The sequence below is a fragment of the Bos taurus genome, chromosome 16 (assembly GCF_002263795.3).
Source record: "Bos taurus isolate L1 Dominette 01449 registration number 42190680 breed Hereford chromosome 16, ARS-UCD2.0, whole genome shotgun sequence".
Taxonomy (NCBI): domain Eukaryota; kingdom Metazoa; phylum Chordata; class Mammalia; order Artiodactyla; family Bovidae; genus Bos; species Bos taurus.
In genome coordinates, this window is record NC_037343.1 from 61,363,035 (window position 1) to 61,384,695 (window position 21,661).

Consider the following 21,661-nt stretch of genomic DNA (forward strand, 5'->3'; position numbering starts at 1 on the left):
GGGCCAGAGGGCGGGGCCAGGGGCGGGGCCGGACCATGGCGGGCGGGGTCTGCGGGCTCCACCTCCCGACGGAGGCAGGAGGTGCCGCGGCGGAGCCGCTGAGCTCCAAGTCTTCCGAAAACTTGTGCGCAGCGGTGGCCTCGGCGCGGCGGCCGAGGATGGGGTGGTGCGGCCGCGGCTCCGGACCGCCGCCGTCGCGGCTGCTGATGCTGCTGTCGCTGCTGCTGGCGGTGCGCGGCGCTGGCGCGGCCCCGCGCTCTGCGCTCTACTCGTCCTCCGACCCACTGACGCTGCTGCGGGCGGACACGGTGCGCAGCACGGTGCTGGGCTCCAGCAGCGCCTGGGCGGTGGAGTTCTTCGCCTCCTGGTGCGGCCACTGCATCGCCTTTGCCCCGACGTGGAAGGCACTGGCCAACGACGTTAAAGGTGAGAAACTGGGTGCCGGGGTTGGGTGGGGGGAGGCTCGCTCTCCTCGTCCCATCCGGGCGGATCCCCGCCACCTGCCTTGCGGAGCCCCCTTCGGCATTGCCCGCTTCCCCCTGCCCATCACCTCCGCCCATCTTTCTTTCTGCCCCTCCCACCCCCCTCCCCACCCCCGCGCCCAGTTTCCCAGCTCTCAGCTCCATCTTTAGCTCCCGCCCTTCGCTTTCTTTTTCCCCTTGGCCGATGTCCCGAATTTCTCTCCCTCTTCCCGCGGTCTGGGTCCGCAGACCTGCCCTGCTTTCCATGTCAGTCTTCTGCCGGCTTACGGCCCCCATGCCTGCGACGTGGTCGCCTTTGTTCCTCCTCGCTGACACCTTACACGGCTTCCTGTAGTTCAGCCTTGTGGCAGCAGCACCCCTCCTACCGAGTTCCCCAGCTGCGATGGGATCAGTACTCATTCGACTGCCCTCTTATCCCCACTCCCTCCTTCCTTGCCCCACCCCTTGGCTAGCAGACCCAGCTGGTACGTAGACTCCTTTCTCAGCTTTATCTTTGAGGCAGAGTTTCCCTGTTTCCTGTTTCCAGGCCTCTCCTGACCTGCTGCCTCCGGCTTTAGTTTCTGGGCCCTCCTCTGTCTCCCCTTCCTTCTGCTTTAACCTAAGGAGCCCAGAGGCCTGATTGAGGGCAGCCTCTTGGTGTGTCTTTGGCCCTTACTCCATTTTACCATTCATTGGCCTGGCCGCTAATACCATGTTTTCTTCATTCTAAAGAGACCGTCAATTGCCATTCTTTTACTATCAGCCTGAGAGGTAGAGGGATAAGATGATCACTAATAGATGGATAGGGATTTAAAGGCATCCTCCATTACAGAAATGTTAATGTTTTTAAAAACTTAAGTTTTGGAGCTGAATAAATATGGCAACCATAGTAATTTATATTTATCTAGTGCTTACTACAATAAATGTCAGCTTCCTGAGTAAGTACTCGATGTACAGTATCTCAGTTTCCTTTCTGCAAGTCAGGATCCCTGTGGGGTCATCCATCTGTCTAGCCCGGGTGGTGGGTATTTGGGCGGGGCTGGTATGTGGTAGTGCTGTATTTCTGATATGCTGCTCTGAGTGGAGCTATTTCCTGCTTATGGTGCTAGGGCCCTAGCAGGGCTCCTGGCCTTCAGTGGTCACTGAATGAAGACTGCAGTTGTCTTTAGGGAATAGGCCTCTTCCTGGAGAGAAAACAACTGGAGCTGTTGTTCCCCTGCTGTGCTGTTGGTATTTTTTTTGATAAACTTAACTGTTTGCGGTAGAGTAGTGCATTTGGTGGCACTAGAGCCCACCTGTGTATGCTGAAGACATAAGAGACACGAGTTCGATCCTGTGTCAGGAAGATCCCCTGGAGGAGGGCAGTATTCTTGCCTGGAGAATCCCATGGACAGAGGAGCCTGGTGGGCTATGGTCACACAGAGTTGGACATGACTGAGTGACCAACACACAGAGATGTTGTTACATTTGTAGATGTTGTAGATGTTACATTTGTAAATTTGTATGTTGGTTTTCAAACTCAGGCCCCTTCTTCCCTGGAGCAGCTTGCACAGTGGTTGCTGAAGTGGCCAGATGGAAAGATGTATCATATGGTCTAGCCATATGGTCTTGGAAAGTTATTTTAAAACAAAACCAATAAACCAGTTTCCCTCCAAATTACATATAGACACTTGTCTGCAGGCCTCTACAGTTCTGTCACCTAAATGTGCCTTTTCTCAGCAGTTCTTCATGCTATTTCAGTGATATCTACACATCTGGTCAAAGCAGGAGGCAGGTAGAATGTTGAACGTGGAATCTGAACACCTAAGCAGTGTTAGGTGTTCAGGGGACACTGTGGTCCTGAACATCATAAAAAGTCCTAGGTCAGTTTCTACTTTGAGGCCATAAGAGGTCCTTAGTGGCTACAGATGGACTCCATCTAGAAGATTCTTAGGTCTTGAGAGTGATGGACAGAAAGATTACCTTCCAGCTGACTCATGAGTTCATTCTCTTGCAACCTAGAGATTTCCAGTGAATTGTACATCCAGACACTGACCCTGCCTGCTCCTAGATGAGGGTCTTCTCCCCACTGTAGGAAGTAAGAGTCTTTCCCTAAAAAAAGCAAGTCAAAACTTACCCTTAGAAAGGAAAATGGTGTCTGTGGAGATGAACCGCAGTCCATGAGAGGTAGGAGGTTTAGGTGAAAACCTGGAGTCTCTCATGAGCCATGGAGGTGTCAGCTCCCTAAGCAGGATCAGGTTGGGGGAACTGACTTGTCGAATCTGGTGTTGTGTTGCCGTGATAAAGAATGCCTCCACTCCAGTCCAAGGAAGTGTTTCCTGGTGAGGCCCTTCAACACCTCTGTGTTCTGAGGTTCCTTGAGAAAGTTTGGTTGTGGACCAGCAGAGGGCTGCTCTCCCACCACCACAGGCCCAGGGGCCTGTGGCCCCTGCCCTCTGCCTTTGGTATGAATGTGTTGGGTAGGAGCAGTGAGACTGTGGAAGGTTATGGGCGGGGTGGAAGTGGGGGAGAAAATTGTGCAATCCTGCCGAGTTGGCCTCAGGCATTCAATCTGACTGGCCAGGGCTCATTTCTTCAGTAACCTGTGGGCTAGGTTCTCTGGGGCAGTTGTTACCCTGGGGCAAAGCACCTGTTTCTAAGGACCCAGATCATCCCTTTCTACTCCAGAGCAGCTCTTGTTACCTCACCATACATTTGGGAAAATTGTGTTCCTTTTAGACCTTCAGGCTTCTTTACCGGCTAATCAATCAGCAAATATTTGTTGAGTGACTTCTGTGTACAAAGCACTGTTTACATTACTATTGGGTAAATCACCCAGCAGGGAAATTGGCACCCCTAAGAAGCTATATTTGAAAAGGGTCAAAGGAGCATGGCTTAGCCATTTCTTGTTGTGGGAATTCAGGGAAGGGCAAAGTCACAGAGGCCTTTATCTAAATAGTTATTTATTACACACTTGCCTTCTGCCAGGCACTGTGCTAAGGGCCTTTATTGGCCATTACAGGCCTTTAGACAATCTTTGTGAGAAGACATCTGAGCAACAGATAGTCCTGTTTAAAACAAAACAGTTAAGTAACTTTCCCAAGATTACACAGATGCTGGAGGAGGTTCTCTCTTTTTTTTATGTATTTATTTTTAATTGAAGGATAATTGCTTTACAATATTGTGTTGGTTTCTGCCGTACATCAGCATGAATCAGTCATAGGTATCCATATACGTCCCCTCCCTCTGGAGTCTCTCCCTCCCACTTCCCACTTCATCCCACCCCTCTGTGTTGTCACAGAGCCCCAGTTTGAGTTTCCTGAGTCATACAGCAAATTCCCACTGGCTATCTGTTTTCCATATGGCCGTGTATGTGTTTCCATGCTGTTCTCTCCATTAGTCCCAGCCTCTCCTCCTCCCCGCCCACCCCTCCCCAGCCCCGGGTCTGTAAGTCTGTTCTCTGTGTCTGCACTGGAGGAGGTTCTTGCACACAGCTCCTCCTGACTTTTTAGAGCCAGGCCAGGTGGTGAGGCGGGAGATGGAGGAAGGGTAACGCAGGTGAAGAGCGAGGAGATGAGACGTGTGAGACGTGGGTGCTGAGTGACAGCGAGCGGTGTCGGTCCCTCCCTTTCTCTCCCAGGTGTGGCCCTTGCATCCTGCTGGTACCCTTGCACTACTGGTGTAGAGCCTGGCCCAGGGCAGCCGCTCACTGAACACCCGTGCAGACTGGGGACATGAGCCTCACGGGATCCCCATGAGGCCGTGGGGAGCAGGGCTTCTGCTGCTGCCGTGGCTCCCCTTGACTCAGACCCAGGGTGTCAGCCAGCGTGAGGCACAGGGAAGGCATTTTGGCCATGTCATGGTCTCATGGCCCAGAAGCTGGCATCAAGGGGGAGGGGACGTGGTGGGAACAGCCTAGGCCGGGCTCCGGCTCCCTGAGTCGGAAGGACTCCCTAGAGACTCAGGTGGGATCGCGTTCTGACCTCTCCACCCGACTGGCCCCTGTGGCTGGGGCAGGCCTGGCCTCTGCCTGAATAGAGGCCCAGGCTGCATCACCCTCCGAGGTCTCAGCCATTCCCCTTGGCAGGAGTGGGTATCAGAGCTGGAAAGGACTTGAGAGACCTTCATCTCGGCCCTCTTTGACCTGTGAGGAAACAGACCCAGAGAGGAGACGTGAGGTGCTCGTGGTGCTTCGGCCAGTGACAGCCGTGAGCAGGCCTTGGGTCCAGTGCCCCTTCCCGGTCTTATGAGTGGGGGCGGGGACGCTGCCCGTGACTCCGGAAGGGGTGCACCCCCCTCACCCCAAGGTCTCCCTCTCCCACCACCCCAAGGTCTACAGCTGTCCCCTGCCTACCCTAGCCTCCCCTCTCAGCCCTTCCATTTGCTCACTTACACTCTGGGCAGTGGAGAGGTTACTTTGCCAGGGCAGTAATTGAATAGAGAGGAGGGCTGGGCTGAGTCTGCTGATTATTCGGTGTTAGGCCTGCAGGTTGTGGTATTAAGTCACCCAAAACCTTAGAAAGCCTCCTCCACCCAGCTGTGTTCCTTTTTGACAGCAGGGCAGCTTCCCTTAAATGTGGCTTAGCTTTACCAGCGGGGCACCCAGATAAGGCCGTCTTTATTCCTGGTGCTGTTACTAGAATGATGAATCGTCAGACCTGCGGTGACTAGTGTCAAACCAGATCTGTGTAGGTCATTATGGCTCATTAAGGTATTGACATTGATATTCCTGAGAAACATTCCTCAGCCTGGACTTTCCCAGCACCTGACTGGCCCCAGCCTCCCTCTCCCCCTCGGGCTGGGGCTGGTAAGAAGAGGCACTGGGTTTCCATTTCCTAGAGGTAGAGGGAATCAAGGCATAAAGAGAAGAGTCGCAGACTTCCAGGAGCCAGGAGCTGAGAACTCCCAGGCACCACCACCACGCCCCACCCCCCCCCACCTCAGCCTTCCCCATTACTAACACCCTCCCCATCCCATCCCCTCTGAGCTTCCTGGCTGAACAGAGCAACTTTCTGTTGTGTCCTGGGCCCTCTCGAGACCAACAGAGAGGCTCAAATCCTGGGTTTTCATCCCATATTCACCACTGATTAGTTATGTACCTTGGGCACAGTTATCTGATCTCTATTTTACAGTCTAAGAAAGCAGGTCTAGAGCTAAATACCTTCTTACTTTTTCATAGCGGAGTTGTGCACATTAAACTACATAAATAAGGCATGCAATAACCTAACATGCCTGATATCATCATCTGAGTAAGGGCTGAGTCTGTGATATTGACCAACCCTTGTGTGTTGCAGAGAATGGTGTGTAGCTAGAAGAGGAAACCGTTTTAACCATTCTCTCTCTCATGGAGAAGGTTGTGATCAGAAGTGAAGTGAAATTCGCTCAGTCGTGTCTGACTCTGCGAACCTATGGACTATACAGTCCATGGAATTCTCTAGGCCAGAATACTGGAATGGGTAGCCTTTCCCTTCTCCAGGGGCTCTTCCCAACCCAGGGATCGAACTCAGGTCTCCCGCATTGCAGGCAGATTCTTTACCTGCTGAACCACCAGGGAAGCCCTTTGTGATCAGAGCAAATGGCAAAAATACAAAGGGAGTGTCTTGACCCTGGTGAGGTAGAGGGACGAAAGTGGGTTTTTGGGTCTGGTAGGCCTTGGGCCCCTTGGAGACCTCTTGGTCCCTGTCCTCATTTGGCGACCAAGGGGAAATGGTGCCCGGGGTGGTGGTGGGGTGAGAGAATCTGGAGTGTGCCATGGGTGCTCATGGAACACTAGCTTTGAGTCCTAACCAGCCCCCCTTCCCCGCCATCCCCTGCCAGTCCCTTGAGAGCCTCATTCCCCAGTGAGCAGCAAGTTTGAGTCCTAACCCCACCCCCTGCCACCCTGCTGCCAGTCCCTTGAGAGCCTCATTCCCCAGCGAGCAGCAAGCAACAACTTGGCCTGAGGGAGAGCGGCCTGTAGTCTCTGAGAGGAGAGGAGCAGCTGAGGCCTGCTGTCCTCGGTCACCCTGCCAAGTGGCCCTGAGAGACCCCTGGCCAGGGGCCCTCACTGTTGGAAGGACTCAAAATTGTCTCTCTTCCGCCCTTAGATCTAATTGACTTGTTGACTCTCTTGAGAACAGCTGGATCTTTCCTGGGGGTCTCCCCAAATTAAATGACCAGAGCCCTAGACACAGAGCTGAAGAAGCCAAACCTGGAATGTGCTAGATGACCCTGTGGGGTGACTTGTACTTCTCACACTTTGCTGGGCCTCCCTTGGATAGGAGAGGCGCCAGAGAAAGGAGCTCTGGGGTGCTCTGTCTGTGATCCAGGGCACCATCCCGTCCCTGAGCAGTTTGCTTCTCCTGCAGGTGACGGGCATTAACCTCACTCCTTACCTGAACCTGAGGATAGAATGTGGCTGGGAGATGTTCCAGCCCTGGAGTGGCCCTTGCGTGCTACGTTGCTCAGTCATGTCTGACTCTTTTCAACCCCACGGACTGTAGCCTGCCAGGCTCCTCTGTCCATGGGATTCTCCAGGCAAGAATACTGGAGTGGGTTGCTATGCCCTCCTCCAGGGGATCTTCCCCACCCAGGGATCAAACTTGGGTCCTGCCTTGGCAGGTGGATTCTTTGAAGCAGCCCTTGGACAGGGGTCAGTTGTGTAATTCATTTAATAGTCGCTGAGAACCTATTGAGTTCAGGATAATGCGGAAGCTTGGCAAGGAGGGTTCAAGGATGGACAGGCTGTGGGATGGACAGGCTTGGAATTGTGTGGTGGAAACGAACACAGGGTCCTGAGCCTTGGGCTTGGAAGGTGACTCTTTCTAGGGGAAAATCCTGTTCCAGTTGAGTTGTACCTGACAACTGGAAGTTTGTTAGAAGGGTATAGGTGGCCGTGGAGTAGCCTTGGTGAGCATTGTGCTTTTAAGAAAGAAGAAAACCCTCAGAGTTCCTGGGGTATGATCTGGGGAAGTGGTAAGGGGATGCTGGGTGGGGAGGGACCAGACCAAAAAAGGCCTTATGCCTATAGGTTTTCTTCTAGAGGCAATGGGAGCCACCAAAGAATATTGAATAGAGAGTGACATAGATCTGCAGATAGGAAAGATCACTGGAGGCCAGCTAAGCCGGTGATAGAGCATAGTAGAACTTTGGCCAGGAGGGAAATGAGACATTTCATCTGGACAAGAAACCCTGCACTAGCTCACTGGGAGGGTGGTTAGAGGTGAGGTTAGAGATAAAGAATCCAGGAGCAGGAAAAGGAGACTAGACTAGGGAGTGGGCGGGAGGAGACTTGCGAGGGAGGGTGGACAGGACACGGACGATGCTTGGGATTAGCGGTTCCGCGTGGCTGGACTGCCTGACTCTGTCCCTCCCACGTGGTGCCCACAGTGGGGGTGGGGATGGGGAGAGCAGAGTGGCAGGGAAGGCAGGAGGGCTCCTGTCCCGAGCCTAGCACGGAGCAGACCCTGACCAGTGACCAACAGCCCCATTTGTGCAGGCCACCCTGCAGCTAGATGTCAGACCAAAGGACACAGGCCATTCGGGCTGGCAGGCGTTTGTAGGTCAAAAGGCTGTCTTTCTGTGCCAGGGGAGCCAGGAGCTCCCTAAATGGGGTTCGATGAGATGGGGGAACGTTGGGGAAATGGCATCACAGGCTGGGGCTCACCTGTCTCTGCAGAACACTTCCATTCATGCCCTATTCCCCCATCCTCACGTCTCTCTCCCACCAGGATTCAGTGCCAAGAGGAGACTGCCAGCCAGAAAGCAGAGGGGGAGGGGGGTGGGGAGGAAGTGGGCATTGCCTCTGGCCTGCCTCACAGTCCCAGACCCCCTCCCTTGTGTCACCTCTAGAAGGACCAGCTTGGCTGCTTTGAACCTTCAGAGCCTTTCCTTTGAGGGCTGGCTCAGGGTATGCAGTGGTATCCTGGCTCTTCTGTCATGGAAGTGGGGGTGACCCTGCTCCTCTGGGCATAAACAGTTCTTGGGAGATCCGATGGTTTTTCAGATGTTGTAAGGGACAGTTCTGGGGCGAGGTCAGAGGTCCTGGGTCTTGGGGATGTTATTTGGCAGTTAGTCTCCTGTCATTAGTGGGTTCTGGGTGGGCTGCCTGTGTCACCCTCCACCGCACCCCATCCTGTGCTCCAGATGGGAGGTGAAGGGCCCTGTGGGGAAGATGTGGGCTCCCCGAATCCCCGGGCAGGCTTGCTCCTTCCCTTACATGCCCAGAAATGCCCATGCTGCAGGGTGCTGTGGGAGTCAGCCCAGACCCCCTGCCTGCACGCCTATGCTGGCCCCTGCCTGCCTCCCAGCAGCGCCTCTGCAGCCCGCCTGGTCTGTGTACATGCCCTCACAGTCCACCTGCTCCTCACCTGCCCACCCCGTTCCCTGGTTCCCTGGCAGCTCGATGACTGTTGAGGCTCCATTCGACTCCCACCTTTCCTGCCAGGCCCCTGCATGGTCCTCAGGGCTGGTCTCCCCTGTGGCCACATTCCTCCAGGGCCCTGTGCCACTCAGCATGGTACCACCCTTCCATTGCCACCTCACGGTCTGTGCAGCTTCATGTGCCTGTCTTCCCGCCTGGCAGGAGCAGCCTCACCATAACGTGGCACTTTGGTGGGTACTCCCGGGGCACCTGACCTGGAGCTGGAGCTCGCGAGGCCTGCCTGGTTGATGAGTTTGTTTTCTGTTTCGTAGGTCCTGGGCTGCGGCCCAGATCGGTGCCATTGTTCTCTCTGCCAGTAAGTTCCAGCAGAGGGAGACTCATGGCCTGGGGCCTGACGAAGGAGCAGGGTGCCCAAGCAACTGGCCTGGGGTGCTGCTCGACTCCTTCCAGACCTGGCCTCAGGGCTTCTTTCCCAGCGGCTCTAGGTCCCAGGTGTCTTCGCCCGCCTCCTCTAGACCTGTGCCTTCATCTCTGGTTGGGCAGCCGGGCCTCACCGCCCTGTGTCCCACCCACCCAAATGGGGCTGACAGCCAGCACCTTTGGCCACAGAAGCCTTCACCGAGGGTCCACTGGGGAATTCAGAACTCCTGAGGCATGCTCTTCACCCTTCTGGAGCTGACCCTCTCTAGAGGCCAGCAGCAGTTGAGGCAACTTCCCAAAGGCTTTTCCCCAGGAGGGCCAGGCTGGTCTCACACCTCCCTTCAGCCCATGTGTCCCTCCTCCATCCCCGAATAATGGAGAAACACAGATTGCCGTCCTGAGTAGGCTGCTGGTGCTGGGTAACTGTGCCCTAAGCACAGGCTAAATGCAGAATAACCCAGCTATCTCAGAGGCCCTTTTTTGAAGAAGGGGCGACCTTTCTCCTTAGAGCTTCTGGGACAGGCACTGTGGGCATTGGTGGGGATGGCGTGTACTTACCCCAGGGTTTTGGTTTTTTTTTTGTCATTTCAGATTGGAGGCCGGCGCTGAATCTCGCTGCTCTGGACTGTGCTGAGGAGACCAACAGCGCAGTTTGCAGAGACTTCAACATCCCTGGCTTCCCGACCGTGAGGGTGTGTGACCGGGAGAGGGCAATGCGGGCCTAGGGGGGAGTGTCGTTGGAGCACTTTGCCGGCTGCCCCGTGCTTCCCTGGCATCTGCCCAGCTGAGCTCCGTGGGGGTCCTCCCAGGCTTCTGGGCCTGACCTGATTAGATCCCAGCCCCTGGAGTCCTATGCTTTGATGAGACATCTTCTCTAGAGGCAGAAAGGCATGTGAACTGGGAGGCAGAAAAGGAAGAGGCTCACGTGGTGTGTGACCTTCTCCCCTTTATAAAAAGGGGCTGGCTGTGTGTTGTCGTGTTGGGACCCACAGATTTTGGCTGTGAAAAGTGATCATCCCCTAGGTTGATGAGAGCTCCCAGCTCCTGGGAGCCTCTTTCCAATCAACTCCTTCCCCCGCCCCCACCCCCCGACCTCCCAGCCTTAGAGGGCTGATCTCAACCATGTAAAACCAGGGTTTAGGCTCTGACATACCTGGGGGCAGGATCAGACTCAGGGGACCACATGGTCTCCCCAAAAAGGACCCGAGAGACACTGGCAGGCCTCATCTTCCTCAGGCCAGTGCCTTGAACCTGAGTGTCTCAGAAGTGACCTGTCTGGAGAGGCTTAGCCCCGTGCCTCAGGCTGCAGGGATACCCATCACAGGAGTCGACACATGACGGCCCGTCACCCGGCTCTGGCTGCAGGCAGCATGAGTGCTCTGATGAGACCTTGCCTGCCCCCCACAGGGCATCAGCCACTTAGTTAGCATCTGGACGCCTTCCAAGGCTCTCACGTCAGAGGCCCTGGGAAGCCCAGAGCAGCAAGGCTGTGTGCCCTCCTCAGGGCTCAGGTCCGGCTGTAATCCAGTTAGTTCTCCTCCAAATTAAAGAATCCACATCCGCATCTCTCTCTCCAGCCATAGATAATTAGCCTGCTCCCCCCTGCCCCCGAGAATGGTATCTAGAAAAGCAGTTTCCTCTGCTTCCACTAGGATTAAGCAGGAAATGCCTTTGAAGACTGAAAAGCCAAGCATTGTCCCCAGAACAAGAGATCTCTGAGTTGAGGGGCTTCAATTGCCAGGTGGAACTTTGAACCATATCTGAGCCTGAGGACACCTGGTGAATTCCTCTGGAGAGTAAGACCCTGGGCTCCTCCAGCCACGTCCAGTTCTGAGTCCACATTCTCCTCCAGCCATTTCCAGCTCTGAGTCCATGAGATGGTCCTGTTCTCATGGCCAGTGACCTCCTGCTGGGTTCAGGGTTCTGTGGCCCAAGAGAGCTCCCTCCCACACTCCTGTTTACCACTTAGGGTGAGGGCCCTAAGCCCCCATTCCGCTGGCCTGGGAGGTGTCCTGAGGCAGCAGCTGCTGCTGTTATCATTTAGAGGAGGCAGCAGAGACATTTTCTATTAACCATCTCTTTTACATTAAAGACTCCCATGATGGGGCCACTCCCCTATCCCCAGCCCCAAGATATGTAACTTGAAATATTCAAAATTATTCTCCAGGGGCAGCATGGAGCCTTCTGTTCTTTCTGATGAGTCAGGGTGAGCAACCCCTTGTGGGAAGCTGAGGAAAAGAGTCAGGGTGATGGCAGGAGTCCCTGTTCACAGGCCAGAGTTTTGGTCCCACTGAGGGTTCTGCTCAGGGGTCCAGCTACTGCCCAACCCCTGGGAAGAGGGTTGGTGATGGGCCTATGGCCAGGTCGGGACCTTCTTGGGGGGTTCCGTGGGGCCTGGCACCTGGGACATTCTGTGTCTGGGAGAGGCTGGGGCTCAGTGGGTGTGAAGGAGGCGGCCCAGCCACACCAGGAGATCCAGTTACCCGAGTCACGCAGAACACGCAGCCCGGGTGCCTCAAGTGATTCATCTCCCCAGCCGCCCAGCTGGCTGTGGGAGGGGCGCTGGGAGGGCCCCTGAGCGGGGCTCCCTGACCTCTCCTGCCTCCACACGGGCAGCACCAGGCCGGGCCAGGCGGGGCTGGGCTGGGAGTCACCTGTCTATTTCTTCAGAACTCCAGAGACCAGAGTGGTGACCTCTCAGCCTCTCCCAGGCAGCCCGCCGCTCAGCCCTGGCAGGGAGAGGCACTCTGTGCCCTGGCCTCAGGGCTCTGGGCCAGGGTGCGTGTAGTTCTAGCTACTGGTGCATCTCAGCTCTAAGGCCCCAAGCAGTGGCTTTCAGATCTTGGTACTGTGGCCAGCGATATTTACAAGGAGATCCAGAAGTCGATTTGGATCCGTTGTCCCTAAAAGCAGTCGTTTCATAAAACAATGTTCTTAGTAAGTGCAGTACACATTGATATTTTCTATTCTATTTATTAAAAAAAAAAAAAACTGGCTGTGATTCACTAAGTTGATTTTACAGCTTACTGCTAGATTGCTTCTGGTGTTTGGGAAGCACTACTCAGATTCCAAATCTCCAGAAATTCTGGCCTCCTGAGAGCCCAGTGTGCCTGTGAGCAGCGTGGCTGGACTCCCTGGAACGCAGTGCAGAGCCCAGAGGTGGCCCTGGCTGCCAGCCGGCCAGGGAGACAGCCCTGGTCCCCTGGGAACTGGGGCCCGTCCTCACCCCCACCCACGAAGGCTGAAAGTTCTAAGATGATGAATAGGCCGAAGAGAGAGTATTGCTAGTGTAAAGGGGACAGGCCCACACAGGAGTCTGGCCACCCCCAGTGACATGTGTCATTGTCCCTTTCCTCTGCTTCCTGCCCCTTGTCACCCTGAGCAAACAGCTTCCACCAGCCCATCCTGTTTAGCAAACAGCTGGCCCTGCAGGGCGGGCCAGCTGCATCAGGGCCCAATCAGATGGGAGCTTGTGCCCAGCTGGAAGAGAACAGAGGTGAGGGAGGGAGAGGATAGCTGGAAGCAGGTTCTGGCTTGTGCTTGGGGACCTAGAAGCTAGAACCTGGGGTCAGGGAGGCTTTGCCATGAGTCACAGGAGCGCCCCTCAGTGGATAATGGAACAGTGCAGCCGAGGGCCTGGCTGGGATCAAGATTACAGGAAGCAGCAGCCTTGCGTGGGAGCAGACAGAAGTCTTCCCTTTGCAAGATTCTGAGGAGATAATCGACACAAGTTCAAATCTTGGCTCCCCTCTTACTGTGACTCGAAAAGTTGCTTAACAATGCCCTAGCCACCGGCCTCAGTTTCCTCCTCTGAAAAATGGGATGATAATATCTCCCTAATAGATCGTTGCCACGTGTGAAATGAGGTCTTACATGTGAGACTGCCAAGGCACTGCGGTGTTCACCAGAGTTCCATGAATCTTAGTGGTCTTCTTTCCGGTTGCCCATGGGCTCATGGTAGCCCCTCTGTGATGCTGCATTTGAGGCAGTCCATCTGTCAGCAACTGTGGAGTGAGTGTTTTCTGTGGATACAGCCCCGTGCTCACCATTGCAGAGAAGCCAGGCCTGTAAGCCACAGCCAGAAAGATAAGCAAGGCTGGCCAGACAGGAGAGTGCTGTCCACAGGGCACTGGAGTGCCCAGCTAGTTGCCAGGCAGGGAGTGACGTGTCTGTGGTGAACGCAGGGAGAGTTTGGGCTCACTGAACTCTCCCTCCCACGTCAAAGAGCCCTTCGTGTGGGAGGAGGAGCACCCAGAGGAGGGGGACTTCCGCAGGATGTGAAGGACAGATCAGGTTTGGCTGGGAGGGAGGAGGAGCATGGGCAGGGAGGATGTGAGGGCAGAGGCTGTGGGCAGAGCCATGTAGTGAGCTGAGAAGGCTGATCTGGCTGGAGTAGAGGCTCCTGTGGGGGCTGAGGCAGGGCCCCGGGAGGAGGGAGCCCAGGGATGGCCCGTCCTGGAATTCAAGGCTGGGAGTAGGGGTTGCAGTCTGGGCTATTATTTTGTGTCTCTCGTTAGATGGTGACATGTCAGGGAGCTGGGGCACAGGGATCAGAAAGATGTCTCTAGCCTCTCCAGAGAAGGAGATGGGCTTGCTTTCAGCAGTCACTCATGCTCTTCTAGGCATCTTCTCCATGGACAGTCCACAGGGTAGGAACCGTTAAGCTTGTGCATATCTTACAGGCTTACTGTAAGATATTTGGAGGTCATTTTCCTTAAAACTTGTTTCAAAGGCTTGGACTCAGTGCCACTGATGGTTGCCACTGGCAAATGTACTTCCTGCTTAGCCTTATTTGCCCCCTGGGAAGGCAGCTGTTCCTGGATAGGTTGGCAAAGACCTGCCCAAGGCCATCCGGTCACCCACCTTTGGGGAGATCCCCATGGTTGGGGAAGGCAGAAACTCCTGGGCAAAGTGTTGAGAGGAAAGAGACTGGGCTGACTGCTCCTGGAGGAAAGAAAACTCACTGCTGGCATCTTAATGGCCTGTTTCCAAGGAAGGTGGTAGTTTCCCTTGGGTACAGCACATGCCTCCAACAGCTGACTTAATAAGGATGCATATTAATAAGAGGACAAAAATGTGCCCTGACTCGATTTTAATGTGATTTTTACATGAGCTTCCAAGCTGATCAAAGGGCAGAGGTTCTCTATTCAACTGAACAAATGTCTTTTGAGGGTTTCCATGTCCTTGACACTGTGCCAGGCACTGTGGGGCTTGCAGAGGTGAAGAAGCTGTCGTCCTGCCCTCCCAGTTGGGAGGTGGATGCGTGGAAAGATCAGGTTCAAGTTCAAAATAGCTGAAGTGTAAGAAATAGGGGGCCAGTGGGAGGTAAGTGTGGGTGGGGGCAGATCCTGGAAGGCCTCGGATGCTGCGAGTTCACACTTTATTCCTTGGCAGTAGGGCGTGATGGAAGGGCTTTTTAGGAGGAGTGACGTGATCAGACCAGAACTGTCCTTTAGAAATCCTTGCAAAATGGCGGTGAGGTGATGGCTGGAGAGTGAACAGATGGAGTGTATTACTGATTCTAGGGCATGAGTCGGGGCACAGGTAGAGACAGTTGTAGTGGTCCCGGAAGTAGGGGGTAGGCCCTACTTCAGACAAGGCATCTGGTCTCGAGAACTGCAGAAGTGTCACAAAGGTCAGGTTCACAGAACACAGGGCTTGGGGGAGAGAGAGGTCCTGGGCTGGGTGGCAGGGAGGAGCTGGGCGTAGAAACAGGTTGGGGGAGGGCTGACTCAGTCTCCAAGAGTGTGTGTGTATTGAGGGAGGGGTGCCAACATCTGGAAGAAAGAGAAGTTAAGACAACTGAGGCTCTGAGGCAGGGTTCAGGTCACAAAGCGTTGGGACAAAGTAGATGACATCAGCCAGGGAGACAAATAATGGGTTTGTCTGTCCATTCACCCGTTTATTCACTCGTTCATTCAAAAGCAGAGACTGAGCCCCTCGTTGGTGACAGTGGCTCCCTGCGCTTTTTAAACAGCAGAGTGCCACGGTCTGATGCATGGCGGGAGGAGAACTGGGGCAGGAGATGACAGGGGCCATGGGCACAGGGGAGGAGCCCAGGACGAGGCTGAGACGAGGGCAAAGGGAAGGCTGTGAAGATGACCACAAAGGCCTGGGTGGTGTCAGGCAAACCAAGGGAGGGTGATGACATGAGGTGGAGAAGGAGAGTGTCGGGAAGACGTGGCCCAAAAAGCCCTGGCTGAGGGGAGGAGAAGCAGGCAGCGGTGGCGACAGATACCGCGGAGAGAGTAGGAAGGGCTGGAAGGTCACTGGGCGGCCAAAGAGGTCAGCCTAACTTTCCTGGAGCCCTCACAGCTGAGTCGAGGGGGCCTGAGCCACGGCTGGCTTCTTGGGAAGGCAGAGTACACTGTTCTGAGAAATTTGGCGGTGCAAAAAAATGGGACATGCCACAACTGGAGAAGCCTCCATTCCCATCCTTCATCCCTTCCTGTCCCTTCTCTTTTTTTTAACTTTTTAAAAAAATAGATCTGAGTCTATTTGTAGGCTTAGTGAAGGAGCTGGTAGACTAAGTAAAAAGTGAAAGAGAATGATCGATAGGAAAAAGTTCCTCTAGAGTGTGAGGTGCGGGAAATAGCACTCCGGCGGTGACATTGTTCTGGAAGGTGGCTGGGACAGAAGGGGCGGCTGTGTGAGGGGAGCTCTTGGAGTTCCTGCAAGCCCCTAACTCAGGCCCCTGTCTGACTTCCCACTGCCCATGGCTACGGCCTTCAGAAGGCTCAGCTTGGGTCTGGGGGGCTCACGTTTGATGGAGGTCATGCCAACCCCCTTTTCATAAGGCCCCTGCTCAGATCTTGGAGACCTGATGGTTGAAGAAGAAGAGTCACCACACTACTCTTCAGTAATGGACAGTAGCAACTATTGCCACGGAAAAGCCACATGGCTTAAGGCGTCATGGTGTCAGTCATGTTTTTACAGCTATGGAAGCAAGTTGAAATCTGTCCTGTCTGTACAAGGACCACATCACTCTGCGTAACTGCAGCTGTAGAGGCCAACCTCTGGGATATTATTTGTGAGCAAACCAAACCCCCAGTAGGTGTGTCTTTTATTTTGTTTCTGAGAAACAAAATCAGCCTATAACATGCCCTCTCTACTTGATCTCATGTCATAAGCCTGGAAAAGTGTGCTCGTTTTTACAAGTATAAGGATGGCATATAGTTTTCTTAATTCAAAGTATATTCAGTATCTACAAAGAACACTATTGGGAATACAAGTGGCATGTGCCAGTGAATGGTTTTCACCCAGAATAGAAGTTTATATTAATGCTCTAAGTAGAGAGAGGATAAAACAGGGTTCAGGTCCAGGGTCCAGGTGAGGTCAGCAGGAGCAGATTTCAGGTGGCGAGAGGTGCGTGACTTCTCCACATCTTTGCTGTTCACGGGGGAGAGGCGGGCAGGTGGCCTCCACATTTTAGTTTTCTACCTACAAATAGCAAGAACAGACAGGTCCAGCTGATCGGTGTTTCCTAGTATTTAAAAGGAACAAAGAAAGGGGATGATGATGTTAACATGTGTTGATTTCTTGCTGTCTGTACCAGGTACCATGCTAAGCACTTGAGTTGTCATTGAATTGTCACAGTTCTCCAAGGTCGACAAGTGTCATCCTCATCTTAAAGATGAGAAGGTTCAGAGAGGTGGACAGATTGCCCAGGGTCACACAGCAAGAGCGTAGTAGAACCAGGCCTTGAACCCAGGCCTGGTAGACCCGAGGGCCTGCACTCAGGCACCAGCTTGGATAACCGAACGGCCCTGCTGTTGGAGACGGGGGCCCAAGATGGCTACAGGTAGCCCTGAGGTTAGGGACCTCAGGAAGAGACCTCTCCCTAGCCCGCAGGCTCTCCCTCAGGCAGTTAAGTAGCCACCTGTCAGGACGACCCAACTCCGTTCCTCCTGAGCCCAGGCCGGGGTTCTGGCTGCTCTCTGAGACGGGAGCCCGGGTTCTGAGGTGCCCTCCTGTGTCCTCTCGCCCAAGGCGGTGACAGGCTGGCCCTGGGCGTCATGCGAATGGGGAGAGAGTTAGCCCGGCCCATGTGTTACAAGGCTTGTTTCCTCAGGGGCTCAAGCCTACCCTTCAGTAGGACTGAACTGGAGACGCCTCCCTTCTGGAGTGTGCCGAACCAGGCTGAGAGTCCTTGGAGGCCAGAGACGCCAGCCTCTCTGCCCCTCTTCCAAGATAAGGAACCAGGACAGATGGCCTCCAAAGGCCGCTGACATTTTCCAGGGTGGGGCTGGGGGTATGAAGTGACTTCACTTTATTTTTTCAGACGGGCCTGCATCATTTAGTCACAGAGGAGCTATTTACTAGTCCTACATGCTGGGTCCCTGAGCTTCGTAGAAACAGGCCGCCTCCAGTCAAGTGTCTGAGCCACAGCTTCCCTGGGGTCTCCAGAGCTGTGGGGGCAGGGCTCCGGCGCAGGACACTGGGGAGAGGAACCCGGGTGCTCTCCAAGAGCAGACACCTCCTCCTCTCATTTTACAGACCAAGAAACAGGCTCACAAAAGTCATTTCCCCATAGCCGCCCCGCTGAGTAAACAGCTGGGCCTCCACAGCCCAGCTGCTGTGGCTGTGGTACTCGGAGCTCCACTGACTCCTGCCTGTGTGTTTGCTTCCAGTTCTTTAAGGCCTTCTCCAAGACCGGCTCAGGAACCACGCTCTCAGGTGGGTGTCCCGGCTCTCGGGGTCCCGTTGGCGCTGTCCGCGTCTTCCTCTCCCTCCTTCACCTGGGCTTCTACTGAGAGGGGAGAGAGAGCCCAGCAAGGTCTGAAGGGGGAGGAGGGCCCCAGGGAAAGCCAGAGGGATGTCCTCCTGAACCTGCCCTCCCCAGCCAGCCTGGAAGATTCCTCCGGGAAAACGAGGCTGAAGAAGCCCGTCCTGGGAAGCGGGGTCAGGTGTTCCCAGAATGGCCCTTGTGTCAAAGTGGGATGGGCACCCAGAGGAGCAGCCAGACAGCGTGTGGAGGGCTTTTGGGGCGCTCTCTCCTGCCCTGAGGGATGGGTCCCTCTGCCGAGCTTAGGGCCGGGGGTGACCCCCACCTGCCTCACGTGGAGGAGGACTGACAGATGCTTCGTCTTGCTCAGAGCTAGCTCGTGCGTTGGGCCCTTTCTTCTGTGAGGGAAGCTGGGATCTGCACCCTACTCCTCATCCCCTGCCCCCTTCATCACTCCCCTCCCCCATCATCATTTACAGTGGCCGGAGCTGATGTGCAGACGCTTCGGGAGAGGCTCATCGATGCCCTGGAGTCCCACAGTGACACGTGGCCCCCGGCCTGTCCCCCGCTGGAGCCTGCCAGGTAGCTGGGGCCGGGGTGGGCCCGGGGCGGGGTGGCAGGATGGCAGGCATGGCAGTGAGAGGGTGGAGGGGACAGCAGGGCTGGGCAGTGGCTTGGGTTCTCCTGTTGCCTGTGCTGTGGACACCTGTACAGTGGGCTGGAGCCCGGAGCCGCTGCGAGCAGCTGGCGGAGGGCTTCCCATTGCTGGAGAAGCCCTGACTTCCTGGGGCTGAGCGGGATGAGAGGGCCCACCCCACCAGCTGGGAAGGGAAGGGTGGGCCGGGATTCTCTGGGTCATACCTGCTCTGCTTCTCACAACCTGTGCTCAGGAACCTTTGAGGAATGAGACAGGATGTCGCTCAGTCTGACAGAGGAAGGGTCCCTGAGAAGGTGGGCGTGGGGAGGAAAAAGGGAGACCAGATGCCATTTAGAGGAAATGGGACGGGGAACTGAGAGGCACAAAGCCCTGTCAGATGAAGGTGCTCCTTTCCTGAGCCGTGGCTGTGCCTGGGGGAGGGGGAGCTGACTCTGCGCCCCCCACCCCACCACCCCACCCTCGTGCTGCAGAGCATCCAGTGGCTGGGATTCAGGCAGCCTCCCAGGATTGCCTCTGTTCTAGGAAATCAAGATAACAGGGTGCACAGTCTCTGGCCCTAACTCCCCCATGAGGGAGACAGGGAGATTGAAAATACGAGGTCCTGCCCTTCTGGATGAGAGCTCCAGATAGGAGACAGCCCACCTGAGGGGCCAAGAAGGAACAGATGCAAGTACCAGCCAGGACTGCTGGAGGTGCCCAGCTGCAGGACACAGTGAAGGTTCCAGAGGCTGAGAGGGCCTCGGGAGGCAGACACTGGGCTTAGGGCCCCCTAAGTGTGTGTGCTGGTGTCTCGAAAGCTGAGGCCCTGCTGAGAGATTGTGTTTCCAAGTGTCAGTGGCTGTTGAATCCAAGTCACAATGCTTCTTTTATCCTCTTTCCCAATTCTTCATCCTCCCAGAGGGCCTCCAGGAGACCCTGGACTGAATATCTAGTCTTGGTGCAGTTTGGGGGTTCCATAAGTAGACCCCATCTCTGCAGGAAACACCCAAGCCAGCCTGTGCCCCGCCCCTCACTTCTGACGTTTCTCAATGACCGTGTCTCTATGTCTCTCTCTCTCATACCCACACTTCCCTCATGGTGCCTTTCGGCCCAGAGGGATCTCAAGAACAGTTGACTGGGTAAACCTGCCAGCCTCTCTCAAAGTGATCCTTCTAAAGAGCTTTAGGGAGGAGGCAGAGATGTGTAATGGAAGGTGGGCTGCCTACTCCAGAAGTGTGAGAGGGAATGAATGGGTTGGGGGTGGGCTGTGTGGACAGCAGCCTGCAGGGCCTGCTCTTCTGCCAGCCTGGGGGACACCTGCTACCACCTCAGCGGCTGTCAGTATCCATCCACCCACTGGGGCACGCTCTGGCCCCCACCTCTCTGGCATGTCGTTTTTACCATCACTGGGCTGGAATCCATTGGCCAGCTGTTGTGTCATTGGATCCAGAGAAGGGAGACAGATCATCAGTTTGAGGATAAAAGTAGAGGCCATCATGTACTGTTACGTGTCTGATGAGGTTCTGCTTTTTTATTGAAATAAGGACACAGATCATTTTTGCATTATGTAATTGTTTTCTGTTGAAACTCTGCATTTTAAAAACAATTTATATCTTAATTATTTGATTTTGGGGGGAATAATAAAATTTGACTTATTAATTTCCACCTTTGTCCTGGGACCCTAGTTTCCTTGTTTTAAAATGAGGAGGTTAAAAAATCTTAAGATAAGATTAGATGGCTTCTAAGATCTCCTGTACCCAGGACTTTCTGATTTTTTAATTCCTCTTTTATGCCTGCTACAGGAGAGGAAAAAGCAAATCTCCCAGTTGGTAGTGACTTGGCACAGACTAAGACTTGTGTCTGATAGCTAATAAACACCAGTCTTTTAGGGGACCAATAAAAACTGCAGTTCTAAGTCTGGGCCGTACCCTGGGCCAGAGCATAGAAATAACTGGTCTCAAAGCTTGCCTCCCCAGGTCTCCTCCCTAGAGTGCCCATACTCACTCCTGACTCTGAAAAAACAACCCAAATAGCTTGGTGAAATGAACCAGACATTAGTTTAGGTTTAGGTAACAGAGAATCTTTTGAGAATCAGTGTTTGGTTTACTCCTGCTGGAAGGCTGGTATGGAGACTGCGCGAAGCCTTGTGTGAAAACAGCAGATGTGTGTGGCTGTCCCCACAGTACTGTGTCTGCCAGGACGGTTGTCACCAGCAGTTTTGCTTTATTCTCACCACAGAAAGAGTGACTGCCAGCGGTGTCTCTTGCAGGCTGGAGGAGATTACTGGATTCTTTGCAAGAAACAATGAAGAGTATCTGGCCCTGATCTTTGAAAAGGAAGGCTCCTACCTGGGCAGAGAGGTGAGCTGCCTGCAGGGTTCCTGCATCTCCAGGATAGACATTGTGGGAGAGAGAGCCCATTGAGTTCAAGAGCAGGGCTGGTCCTGTGCACTTCTTAGCCCAGCACTGGCCTTCCCCCTGCTGGCGGAAGTGGGGAAGTGTAGGAGCTGGACCTTTCCGTTTAAAGCCTTTTTGTCCGTTTTGATCTTCCTCTTGGCAACTGAGGGCTTCCCAGATGGCTCAGTGGTAAAGAATCTGCCTGCCAATGCTGGAGATTCAGGAAACTAGAGTTCGATCCCTGGGTCCAGAAGGTCCCCTGGAGGAGAAAGTGGCAACCCACTCCAGTATTTTTGCCTGAGAAATCCTATGAACTGAGGAGCCTGGAGGGCTACAGTCCATGGGATCGCAAGGAGTTGGACACGACTGAGCACACACGTTTGCATGGAAAATGAAAATAATAACATCTGCTATTTATTAAGCATTGCTAGATTGCTGACACATATAGTTGCTAATTTTTCTAATTAACAAAGATGGTCAAATAACAAGCCGAAAATCACACGGCCAGTAAGTTGGTACAGCAGGACTTCAAACCAGGTTTGTCTGCCTCCAAAGCTCGTGTTGTTCCTATGCTACCCCACCCCCAAAGAAGTGGAGTAACAAATCAGGGGGAGGGAACCTCAGAGAGCATCTAGTCCCTCTTGAGGATATGGGGTCCCTTCCCAGGTGAAACAGATAACA

The 21,661-nt window shown here is 54.4% G+C and overlaps 1 protein-coding gene across 2 annotated transcripts in view; it reads left to right on the forward strand.

Moving 5' to 3' along the window:
- Nucleotides 1-20: 20 nt before the first annotated feature.
- QSOX1 (quiescin sulfhydryl oxidase 1) overlaps nt 21-21,661 on the forward strand; it is a 41,568-nt gene continuing 19,927 nt past the window's right edge. The window contains exons 1-5 of one of the 2 annotated variants that reach the window (XM_024976246.1): nt 21-426; nt 9,814-9,914; nt 17,853-17,898; nt 18,427-18,529; nt 20,854-20,944. In XM_024976246.1, the coding sequence (XP_024832014.1) occupies nt 36-426; nt 9,814-9,914; nt 17,853-17,898; nt 18,427-18,529; nt 20,854-20,944 (732 nt within the window). In that variant the 5' untranslated portion in view covers nt 21-35. 2 annotated transcript variants of the gene reach the window in all.